Source organism: Diaphorina citri, unplaced genomic scaffold, assembly GCF_000475195.1.
Source record: "Diaphorina citri unplaced genomic scaffold, Diaci psyllid genome assembly version 1.1 scaffold876, whole genome shotgun sequence".
Lineage (NCBI taxonomy): Eukaryota > Metazoa > Arthropoda > Insecta > Hemiptera > Psyllidae > Diaphorina > Diaphorina citri.
The window spans coordinates 76,000-89,347 of record NW_007378308.1 but is presented as its reverse complement, the minus strand read 5'-3'; the positions used below and the strand labels follow the sequence as shown (position 1 = coordinate 89,347).

General features: G+C 36.7%; 1 protein-coding gene across 1 annotated transcript; it reads left to right on the top strand.

Annotated features, from left to right (window-relative positions):
• Positions 1–6,285: 6,285 nt before the first annotated feature.
• LOC103512714 (fork head domain-containing protein crocodile-like) lies at positions 6,286–7,785 on the top strand. Its single transcript, XM_008477491.3, has 2 exons — positions 6,286–7,389; positions 7,532–7,785. The coding sequence occupies exons 1-2, from the start codon at positions 6,459–6,461 to the stop codon at positions 7,567–7,569; spliced, it is 969 nt and encodes a 322-aa protein (XP_008475713.3). The 5' UTR covers positions 6,286–6,458; the 3' UTR covers positions 7,570–7,785.
• The last annotated feature ends 5,563 nt before the right edge of the window (positions 7,786–13,348 follow it).

Here is a 13,348-nt window from a genome sequence, read left to right as displayed (position 1 = left end):
AGGTACAATAGTAAAGGTACAGCTTTGAAGCATGGCGGAAGAAACAGAGGTATGATATGTATATAGATTACTCAAGGTAACTATTACCTATATTTTATCGCATGGAATTATTTTACCTAACTAGGTTAGACCTAAAAGAAAAATTCGACCATTTCGAATGCGGAATCTTTCGGTTCTTAAAATGGTAAATGGGTAGGTAGGTAGGTACCTAAAGTAAAAACATTTCACATGAGCTTCAAATTCAAAAGCTTTTCACAGTTAATGAAAATTCACGCATAATAAAATTCCTTTCTGATCAACGCAAATTAAAGATCTAAAGTAAATAGGTTATCTGTTCCTGTTCCTTATACATACGTCTAACTTGAAAATATGATACATCCACTAATCCATATTATGTTGAGAATTTTGGCACATCCACCACCAACAAGATATAAGTTTAGTGATCTTTGGGCTTGACCCAATTTACCTACCTATTGTCTTATTTATTGAGAATTTTGACACATCCACTAATGAACTGAATGACTAACTCCAATTACTCCCAATATTTCCACTAATGAACTGAATGACTAACTCCAATTACTCCCAATATTCTATCTACTTTCCATATGTATTCCATTTGGTTGTGCGATTTATTTTCTACATAAACATGCAACATGCTGAGCGCACTTATATCAAACGCTCAAAGTGATATCACAAATTTGCTCCTAGCGTCTTTCTTCTCAATTTGTTTTCTAAGTAAACAGACGGCAGCAAGCGACTTGATAGACTTCCCTTAGGAAATTGAATTCGAGAGAACAAAATGTATTTGGAGCATGAGGAAAGCCAAAGAAAATCGGGATTTTCCGATAAAAATATTCGAGCTTGCTCCCTTTTCTTCGAGTTAACCCATGGGGTAACTGTGTTATCAGGAGAGAGGGAACAGGGAGGTTGGTGTGGTGTTTGGAAAAGTCTAAATTGGGACTACTGTCATAGAAAGGGTGAAATATTTTCCTACCATGTTTCGTTGCTTTCCAGTCTTCCTTCTCTCTTTCTCTATCCCTTTTTCTCTCACCTTTGTTCTATCTTTCTCCTTTCCTTTCTATCCCTCTCCTCTTTTCCTTCGTCCTTTATTTAATACTCTTCCACACCCTATTGAGAATGATAGGGCTTTAAAAAAAGTAAGAAAGGGTAGCGGATGCATGGCTAAAGTTCTAAAATGAGACTGCCTTGTAAGCGCTAAGTTCCGGGTTCGATTTCCGTCCGGGCCGGGCGGACTTTATCCTAAAAGGAGAGGGTTCGTCCTCGTAACGGCTGGCTTTCTTCTGTCCTGTTCTTCTTGACGAAAGCGAAGAGACTTCAGCATTTACAGTTCCCTCTATCAAACCTTTTAGAGGCTCTATCCAAGATTGTTTTCTTTCCATTACAATTCGGCAACAATCTATTTCTCCCCCCCAACCACTTGATCACGATTTAGGTACGTGAGACGCTACTCGTTGGTGTGACATGCCATTTCACATGTCACAAATCATACTAACATTCCCAAGATCCTCACATTCCTCAAAAGACTCAGATCACATATAAGAGCAGTATAGAAATAGTAATAAAATGTAATAAATAGTATTAGGAGTGGGTGTTGGAAATTTTGGGTGTAAGTGGGTACAGCCAGAACCTCCTGAATAAACAGAGAGAAGATTCATTTTGTTTTCTTTTTTCTCTCATTCGGAAGTTTGAAGGGTAGGTCGTTTATGTACCCTGTGTGATAATTTGAATTCTGATTTCTGAGTACGAGATTATAAAATTTGTTGAAAACACCAGATTTTGTTGAGCCACTCATCATCGTAAAATGAAGGGCACTTTTTTTATGCGTTAATTAATTCCTCAAACGAAAATCATTGCAGTGATTCCATTGAGCCTGCTACTTAAATAATCTTAAATAATCATAAACTTATATAAATAATCATCCTTCCGAGGCTGAGTGCACTCCGACTTGATCAGTTAGGAATAGTCATTGCTCATTGCCTGCCAGAAAATAGCTGCTCTAAAAGTGCTCGCGGCCCACCATTGCACCAGTTGGATGTCCCTGCATTTATTGATTTATAATCCTAGATCCATGGTATTATTTACTGATTTGTAAGATTTTTCACTCCATTTCATGCACATGCACCTCCACAACCTTGCGGCTAAAGTCTGCGTGGGTTTCTAATGTATGCACACCCCAAGCCCTTCCAGCCACCCTCTCTATTAAACTATCTACCCTCCATTTCAATTCAATTATTACCAACGAGCTTAATTTATATTATTTTTTAAAATAACAAAACTATCTACATTGAATTGAGATCAGGGTCGTCTTCAGAGTTAGGATATGATTCAAGAAGGAATTTATTTCAAATTTGTGCTAACCTTCCTTTTCTTTCGTCAGTAAATGGTTTCTTCAAATTCATTTGATACATTGATCCAAGGGCAAGGAAAACCTAGACCCTTATGAAGGGTATATTTTATGTACCTAACTTTGCTCTGAAGGATAGCTTAACAAAAGAGACTTTATAAAGTCTGATATTTATGACCTTTGACCAATCTCAGTCGTGTACCTTAGTTTGACCATCACTTCGAAAGGCCTGCGCTTCAAAAGCCAAAACTTGAAAGTCTTATATGGGTACCTATACGAAGATACCAACTGGAAGGTCCTACCATGGAACCAGGTCCTTTAATACCGATGCCCAATACGAGTAAGAAGTACCTATTGTGAACGGAAAATTCAGGCTAAAAATGGAAGCCCGTACGATAATATTCAAAGCTCAAACCCCGCGTCACGTCAGTCAAAGAAAGCTCATCACTCGGTTGTAGTTACGGATTTATTGATACTCCTTTCTCGTAACCCCTCCTTGTTATAGTTCCCATTTTCAGCCCTGGATTTCCAAAGTGTGGGCTGGTGAGGCTTATAACAATTTCCAAGGCTTGATATTCACCATGTACTTTGTGGCAAGAGGTAAGGGGGACTTAAGTAAACATCGGCTTTGTTGCCGCTCGATTCAACTTTTCTTCATTCTTATCATATCAAAATCAAATTGATTGATACCTGGGTGATGATAGACAAAAACTGCCACTAGACATAGGGGTACTCGAAAAGAACGGAAATGTCTTAGATATTTAGATTACTTGCTATATGTTGAAGATCCCGGGTTTGATTCCCAATTCCCACCATTGACGAAAAGTACCTATGTGCAGTACTAGTGTATACCTTTGCACTAGTAGGTACCTTCGAAGGCAAATATTTCTATAGGAGATACATACCTACATACTTTTTTGGTACCATTAGTGGACGGGCATTGAGGATGAGTCCAATAAGTTGGCTAAGCAGAAATTGTCAAGGTCTTATTTAGGGGATGAAGGCAAAAGCCTGCAGGTGCCCCTTTCATTAACCAACAGGGGTGGATACTGGATAGGGGGACTAATAAAAAGTCAAGGTGATAATTACCCTCAGTTGTTCAGTTGTCATAATTATGTGAAATGGTAGTCTTCATTATTAGTACATACTGAGCTGTCATTCAAGAAAACAGACGCGAATCAAAGGCAGAACCTTTGTCTTGATGTCACTGACGATAATTGGCGTTTCCGGGGTACGGCTCACTATCTGTTGACTTTTCAAAATACTTGAGTACTTGTTTCACAAGATTTTTGATTCCACACTCATGAAATTCAATACTTTCATGCCCCTACTCCTGGGTGTCCATGTCAGTCAGAGGAGATGATGTGTGAAATATTCTTTAAATATCATTATCCCTGAGGTGTGTCCACACAGATTCGACCGGTCGTTGCGTCGATCGACGGCGGTCGACTATGTGTGGACACTCCTTAAGACTAATGGCAAGGACCACATTCAGTGTTTAAACTTGGTTTAAGTTAAAGTGACGTCTGATTAGATGAATTTCAATCCAAAACTAACCAATCAATAGCCCGTTAGCCAGCCTAGTTAGCTTGGAAGGTGCCCTACCTTATAAAGGCTAGGTCGTGGGTTCAGTTTCCTCCCAGAGAGAACTTTATCCTTAACAGAAAAGGTTCGTTCTCGGAACGGCTGGCTTCCTCCTATCCTGGCCTCCTTCTCTCTTCAATTTTGCATCTCTACTTAACTATTTTTCACATAATTTTCCATTGTCCTCATAATTTTCCATTGTCCTCAATAAAATGTGACATTTGTACCTCTATATACCTAACTATTTTTCACATAAATTTTCGGTAGTCCTCAATGACATGTCTCAGTTGTCACTTGGTACCTCGTAAAAACAAAACATTAATCAAGATGAAAGTGAGGATTAAACACGATTCTACAAAATCACACGGGATGAACGGATGTGTTCCTACATCCCGGTATAATCCAGGTCTTTAAATTATATTTAGCATAAAAGAGACCGCCTTTTATTATTTTAGGTGGGTATTATACCTACAGATCCTTCGAATATTCCTTTGCCACAAACCGGAATAAGGAACCGAAAAAAAGTTCTACCTTATGTGTTCCTACATCCCGGTATAATCCAGGTCTTTAAATTATATTTAGCATAAAAGAGACCGCCTTTTATTATTTTAGGTGGGTATTACCTATAGATCCTTCGAATATTCCTTTGCCACAAACCGGAATAAGGAACCAAGAAAAAGTTCTACCTTACATGTGAGGTATAATACGTTCAGTAGTGCAGTAGTTTAGTGTAAGTGTGGACTTCATATTTGGAGGTTTGTGGTTCCAGTCTTCCTTCTCTCTTTCTCTATCCCTTTTTCTCTCACCTTTGTTCTATCTTTCTCCTTTCCTTTCTATCCCTCTCCTCTTTTTCCTTCGTCCTTTATTTAATACTCTTCCACACCCTCTTTCCTCCTCCCTCCTTTCTCTCTCTCTCATTTTCCTCCTCAAATTTCTCGTTCGAATAGCTATGTCACACCTGCCATAGCGAGTATTCCATCAAGTGCCTATAATACCACCTCCCTCATAATAATACCTATACCAAAGCGAACGAGAAAGAGAGAAAGAATAGAGCTGGAAGATATTTTGTTCTGTTTTTTGGGGGCAGGGCAAAGAATAATAACAAAAGAGAGAAGATAGGGTATAGGAGCAGCATAAGAGCGAGAGGAGGAAGGTAGGTGTATTTATTTTTTTAGAAAAAAGATTGTTATTTCATGGGAGTTTAAACTGTTTAGTTGAGACAGAGTTTTGTTTTGACTTCTAATCGCTGTGTAAACTAAATTTTGTTTTTAGAAATAATAAAAAATAAAAAAGATACCTTGCAAAAAATAATAGATCTCTCGTTCGACCGTGTTTTGATTATTTTTTACCTTTGATGAAAAACTCTTTACTCTGTGGAACAATTTTCTCGACTTTTTTTGTTTTTATTGAAAATACAACCCAATCACCTCACACTCTTTTTTTTTTGCTGAATTTTTCTCTCTCGGTTTTAATCGGTTTTTATTGTTTTTTCCCGGATAAAAAAAAATTGTGTTGAACTTTTTTAATGATTGAAAAGTGAAAGATAGCAAGAGAGGATGGAAAAACACCAAGGAGAAGAAGAAAAGAAAAACAATAACAATTCCTACTGATGATTAATTTTTCTTTCCTGAGTTTTTTCTGTTATTTTAAAAAAACAATGTTAATTTGTTTTGTTAACTTAATTTAAGAAACAACATCAAGTTATTTTTGCCCATTTGGATAATTTATTTATTTTCCCAATATTTACAATCAAAACAGTTTAATGATTTGCTAAATAATTTTTCCAGAACTCTTTCAACACTTTTTATCCAATAATAGAGACTTTTTCACCTGTGATATAATTATTTATTCTATCTAATTTTAACTTACCCATTTTTTGATAATTAAGTAACTAATAAAAGTAAACAATTAAATCAATTTTAATGTCATGCCAATAATCATTATTTTAAAACAGTGAGTGTTATTGCAAGATTTTTTATTTGATCTCCAAATGACATTCTAAATAAAAGTTCAAAATTCTTCAAAACTTTCTCTAATTAGAAGAGCTTCTGTAGACAAAGAACTCTTGAATTTTGAAGACAACGCTTCAAAAGAAGAACTTATTTTTGATATTAATGATATTGTGACAGATCAAACAAGTTCCCAAAAACGTTGTTGACAACCAAGAATACAGCATGCATCCCCTATTCACTGATCAACATAGTGCTTACTACAGACATAACCCAGCTCATCACAACTCCAGCTATTCCGTCAATTCCTCCAATCAGATTCCACCATTTAAATCAATGATTGTTGTTGCAAGATTTTTTATTTGATCTCCAAATGACATTCTAAATAAGAGTTCAAAATTCTTCAAAACTTTCTCTAACTATTAGAAGAGCTTTAGTAGACAAAGAACTCTTGAATTTTTAAGACAACGCTTCAAAAGAAGAACTTATTTTTGATATTAAATGATATTGTGACAGATCAAACAAGTTTCCAAAACGTTGTTGACAACCAAGAATCCAGCATGCATCCCCTATTCACTGATCAACATAGTGCTTACTACAGACATAACCCAGCTCATCACAACTCCAGTTATTCCGTCAATTCCTCCAATCAAATTCCACCGAGTTACTATGAACATTATTCCCGATATAGCGCTTACACCAGTAGTCCCTATTCTCAGCAGATGGTGGCAGGGAAGGACATGGTTAAACCACCTTACAGTTACATTGCACTCATAGCAATGGCCATTCAGAATGCACCAGACAAACGTTGTACACTCAATGGAATCTATCAATTCATCATGGAACGCTTTCCATACTATAGAGAGAACAAACAAGGCTGGCAGAATAGTATACGACATAACCTTAGCCTCAATGAATGCTTCGTGAAAATCCCTCGGGATGATAAGAAGCCTGGCAAGGGTAGCTACTGGACACTGGATCCAGATTCCTATAACATGTTTGATAACGGATCCTATCTGAGGAGACGAAGGCGATTCAAAAAGAAAGACGTTATGAAAGAGAAAGAAGAAGCAATCAAAAGACAACACGTCCACCAAGCGCATCTGTTACAACAAGAAAATATTCTGAAGAAAGCAGAAGAGAAACTGATGAGTATAAAAGAGTTGAAACCTTGCAAGCGAGAACCTAGTAATAACCTGAGTAGCTCATGCATGGGGGGAAGTCACCTCGATATCAAACCCAACACTGGAGACCAGATGGACATCCTAGCGACTGACTTGGTCATGGGACAACATAGCAACTATAGACATTACTATCAAAGTTTCGGAGAAGACTCAACAGGCACAACAGGGTCCAATAGACATCACTGGTACAGCTCAGATCACGCTGCAATACCAGGAAGTGGACCTCCAGTAGATATCTTTGAATCAGCAACCATACCCGGTAATGCTAACTGTCAGATAGGATTTAGATCAGCACCTACTGTGGTACATTACTATCAGCATCAACATGATATCAGCAAGTACTGAGAATTTCTAGGTAAACTTGAATGAACTGAAATCTGTGTTGGATTGTTGGATAATATTGACAAGATATAGCATTTAACTAAATAACTACTCGTATTCGTGAGTACATTACTATCAGCATCAACATGATATCAGCAAGTACTGAGAATTTCTAGGTAAACTTGAATGAACTGAAATCTGTGTTGGATTGTTAGATAATATTGACAAGATATAGCATTTAACTACTCGTATTCGTGAGTACCTAGATATTATTTTATTTCGATAGGCTACAAGAACAAGAGTCATTTCATTCTAGATTACCTACATCTGGATCCTTTTTGACTTCTTACTTACGCTCAGTATAATATGTTGTCTGCTTTAAACCAAGAGGAGAAAATAAATAGATATACATTTCCACACCCTCTTTCCTCCTCCCTCCTTTCTCTCTCTCATTTTCCTCCTCAAATTTCTCGTTCGAATAGCTATGTCACACCTGCCATATCGAGTATTCCATCAAGAGCCTATAATACCACCTCCCTCATAATAATACCTATACCAAAGCGAACGAAGAAAGAGAGGATCCTTTTTGACTTCTTACTTACGCTCAGTATAATATGTTGTCTGCTTTAAACCAAGAGGAGAAAATAAATAGATATACATTTTTTTTCCTAAAGTTCATACAGATTTCAGTGAAGCTCAGTTCTACTAATTCGTTTATTCTAGTCATAATTTTGTAAATTAATGTAAACCTATTATTTAATTATAATGTAAATAGGTAGGCTCAATCATTTTTATTATTGAATGATTTATGTCTAATAATTAGAAGCTCAGTTCTACTAATTCGTTTATTCTAGTCATAATTTTGTAAATTAATGTAAACCTATTATTTAATTATAATGTAAATAGGTAGACTCAATCATTTTTATTATTGAATGATTTATGTCTAATAATTCATGAAGGACGGGGAAAATTAAATTAATTATGTATCTACTTAACTATATAAATAAAATATTAAGAAAGGTTAAAATAGTCCTCACACGATTTACGAGTATTTATGGTGATTTGGAAATCTCTTTGTACTCTGAACTTGACCGTTCTGAAATAATGAAAGTGGCACTGAAAAGATTTGGATTGTGTCCTTTTATGTCAGATCACCAATGTTCTTAAAATTTCATGTGTAATATTAGATAATGTATGATATAGGTAAAAATATAATAATCAATAATATTGTAAGATACATAGGTCACACTCTTTCTTTGTATTCATATTTTGTAAATAATAAGAAACCATAATTAATAAATCCAAAACCGATTGTGATGTTCTAAAATTAAAGGTCTTCATGTTATTAATTTTATTTCAGTAGGTATGTATATTTAGGCATTTAAGATTATTCAACACAAATTATGCCAAATGCCAAAATCTTCTTCGTGAGAGTGGAAATCACTTTCAGCACAATTAGTGGATGTGCCAAATCTCCCGGTTTTATAGGTTTCCGATTATTTCACAGTGTGAAAATGAATTTGGATCGTACTTTCCAAATATTTCGAATTATGTTTCGGATTATTATTATTATTATTTAACAAAAAATACCAAAAATGAGAAATTACAAAAAAAAGTACCAAAGTACCTACATAAAAAGCTCTACAAAATACAACTTTTTTATACGTATTCTGTTCATTTCCCCCCAACATTATGTACTTGTACATAGTAAGGAAAATCTCGAATTATTTTGGAATATTTTGTTGGGTAGCTTTTTCTTTTCCTAAGGTGGGTAGAGGGCTATACATGAGGTAGGTAATTCTACCTACCCAGTGCCATATGTTGAAGTTCTCATGAAGTACCCATTTTTTGCTCAAAAAGGGAAAAAAGAAATTTCCAACATGAAGATTGCCTAGGCCTAGGCGATTATTTATATTCTTTGGTATAGGTCTATAGGAGGTACTAATATGTCCATAAGTTATACGCATAGGTATGCGGAATAATAGTTAAGCTATAACCTCCTCCTCTTCTTCTTCCTTGCCTTTTCCCGTATTCAGACGGGGTCGGCGTTTTCCGTCAGCCTCTCTATCAGCCCTGGGGTGATTGATTTAGGCATTTGGTTTTGGCTACAAAATTTTTTCTAGTCGATCTCCTTCGCTCTTAATCTTGACTATTTCTTGAGAAATTATGCTATAACCTACAATGAAAAATGCACTTGCCAGCCTAATAGTTAGCTTGGTTGGTAGTTGGTAGCGCGTCTGCCTTGTAAGCGCTAGGCCGCAATTGTGATTCCCACTCGGGTTGGATTTTATGTTGTACGGATAATGTTCGTTCTTGGAACGATTGGCTTTCTTCTTTCCTCTCTTTCGGGACGCTAAGACCTTAGCAGTTACAGTTCCCTCTGTCAAACCTCTTAAAAATGTACTTCCACTCTGTATAGTATGGACTTCTGGAGCACAAGACCAAAAGAACGCTATCATAAGCGTTGACAAGAAGATGGACCTCTCAATTCACAGTTTATATTAAAATGATTAATTTCTACTTGCCAAAGAAATATTACAGTGTTATCAGCGTAAATATATCCAACCCAGGATTTTTTAATTGAGGTTTTTTACAAGAGAGTTGATAGAGGGAACTGTAACAGCTGAGGTGTTATAGTTCCGAAATCGAAGAGAGAAGGAGGACAGGATAGGAGAAAGCCAGCCGTTCCGAGAACGAACATTATCTGTTTAGGATAAAGTTCGCCCCGGGCGGGAATCGAACCCCCCTAGGATTTCTAATTGGCGTCATTGATGTCTATATTTGGTCGTGTAGCCGGAGTTAGCCTTGAAAACATTAATGGAGGAGACGGACCACGAATACACGGGCTTAGTCGCGGGTTCGATTCCCTTCTGGGTTCTGACCCGAATTTTATCCTAGACAGAGAAGGTTCGTTCTCGGAACGGCTGGCTTTCTTCTATCCTGTCTTCTTTCTCTTTTCGATTTCGGGAAAACCAAGACCTCCGCTGGTACAGATCCCTCTATTAAACTTCTAAAAAATAAATAAAATAAATGACATAATAGGTAATAACAATGTTTTATTACAGTTAGTTAATAATTGCATTATAAATATGTACTTAAGTATGTACTTGTTACATATTGGATCTACTCGTACATATGTATACGTACGTACCTACATACATAGCACAGTGTAATGTATAAAATGTAACATGGTAAATACGCTCTGAGTACCCCGGGCATCGCAATGTTATAGCATTCAGGGGTAATTATCAACACGAAAATAAACATTACTTTTTGTCTAAAAATATTTGTTACCTATCGATGAGAAGGAAGCGAGCGAAGTGTGTTTCAATATTTTCAGATTTGAGCTCTTCAATAGAGGGAACTGTAACTGTTATCGTCCCGAAAGCGAAGAGAGAAGGAAGACAGGTTAGGAGAAAGCCATCTGTTCCGAGAATGAACCTTATTTGTTTGAAATAAAAGCAGCTACGGGCAGGAATCGAACCAGCGTCCAGCGACTTAGCGTTTATAAGCAGACGCGCTACCCTCCAAGCTAACTAGACTGGCAGAGCTCAGGTTTTTTCAAATGGAAAGTATTGGTTCTCTTCTCGCCTATCTGATAAGGAACACACTAGGAGCTACGGGATGGTCATTTGGTCATGCTATGACACAGACCCGTAAAGTCCAATATTGTAGAATGTAGATTACTGTAGATGTTTTATCGGTAGGTATACGAGAAGGTATTCTAAGAACGAAACTTGACCATTCAGGATAAAGTTCACCTTCTTAGATAACTAGACTGGTGCTTTCTTCAGATCTTGTTGCAATACAATAATATTAACAAATTTTGCATTTACATAATAATGTTACTTTAATAAATCTAATAATTATTATATTATTTGAATCTGTACTGATATAAGATACTATCGCCACATTATTTCATTATAATTATCGTTTGAAAGACGGGGCACATTTCAGCCCGCGCCAAAATAACGTTAGCTGCCTCACTGGTTTTACTTTGAGCGTACATTACGGTTTCAACCTTTCGTCGTCTTTTGGGTACTTTAGGGTCCCCAACTAACACAGCCATGACATGAGGTAGGTAGGTAGGTACTGGTCATTGAAGCAAGAATTCAAGAAACCTGCATGATGCTTTTCAGAAAGTTTAGTCAACATTGAAATCTTCAGTAGCAACATAAGCTAGGGAAGATTGGCACATCCACTAACAAAAACTCGGCGATTTCCTTATTTTGGCCTTATTGGCTGATTATAAAACACGATCCCCAATGAAGATTACTTTTGTCGGAAAGATCTACACAGATCCTTTATGCTCTCCACTAAACTGACTAATTTTCCGAGTATACCTGCACATGGAACTAATTGGTATTGCTATGATGTGGGGCCTAACTTATACCTATTAGCTAAAAAATCACAAAATCAGCAATTATTGGTAGATATAAGCCGAATATTCGAAAGGGTTAACTTCCCAATGTTTGTTGAAATGTTCACACAAGTGTGAAGCGTTTCGTTTTGTTTGTTGTGAAGTGGGTAGCGGAGTGAGTAGCCGTTCGTCATGACACATTAGCGCCCGCCTTGCTGGCTGAGTAGTTTGCTGTTGAGTGCCAAATCTGAGGACTTCAGCACTGAACGCGACAAAATTACGCGAGAGTGGGGCAGTGGGGGTTTTAAGGTCACTTAAAACCGAAATTTATCATTTTGTTTCATCAAGTTATTGGTGCCATTGCCGTCAGCATTAATTATGTTTCAAGGGAAAGTTTCATTACAAATGCATTCGTTCTTCTCATCTCAAGGTACCTACATATTATCTGAAACCGATTCTCCAGTAATACGTATATGTATTTAGATTTTTACTTTCCTTATTTAGGGTTGTAGATGGATAATTTTAATAAACTGATTGTTTTAATTTTCGGCCAAACTCGAAGCTGTACCTTACAAATCTTACCATACGGTATACCAAACATATGGAAAGAAAAGACAATTAAAAATCTTGAGCATTTCTTGATTTAAATTTCAGATTAATCTGTAGCATATTTTTCATATTGCTCGATACACCGTTCCTCTGGTGCGGTGGAGTTTGTCGTCACAATCACAATAAAGTGATTAAAGTTGATCCCTTTATCTTGCCGTGACGTCTGCTGAAGCTTAGCACGGTAGTATATTAGCATAAATATTTAGCATATTTTCAATTGAAACGTGTATTATTCCATTAGCTTTCTACTTTCTGCTGACAATGTTATCACGTCACCACAGCTTACGTTCAAAGTGTATGCGCTCCTCCCATTGATTTTAAATATACCTGATGTAGAAAGATACTTATACATACCAATACCTAATACACTATGGTTTATTTTGTATATTACCAGCGTAGTTAGCTTGGAAGGTAGCGCGCCTGCCTTGTAGGCGCTGTTAGGTCGCAGGTGCGATTTTTACCTGGGCGAACTTTCCTAAACAGATATAAGATTCGTTCTCGGACGAGCTAACTTTCTCCTATCCTGTCCTCCTTATTTCTCTGATTTCGGGACTAGACTTCCGTTGATAGGGTTCCCTCAAATCTCTTGGAAACAAAAGCCGCGCCAAGCCTCGCACTTTGTTCCGACGCTATGCGACAATAAACAAAGTTAAGTTAGTTAAGTACAAGCAACAATAGAGAGTTTTTACAACCAAAATTAGTTATTTGAACTTTTTAACGTTAATTGACGAAAACTCATTTCTGCGCATCGGCAGAATGCAATTAACGTTAAAAAGTTCAATGGAGCAGTTGCAGTTGGGTAAAATTTATGAACAAAAGGTCGATTCCTATGTAACAAGTTGTGAAAAATCCAAATCTGAAGTTAAAACTCCGAAAAAGTAACTTTGAAAGGTCGAAAATTCAATTTTCATTTGCCGGTCTAATGAAAAAGTTCGAAGAGTAGTGACGTCAGATTTCAAGAAATGATGCGCAGAAA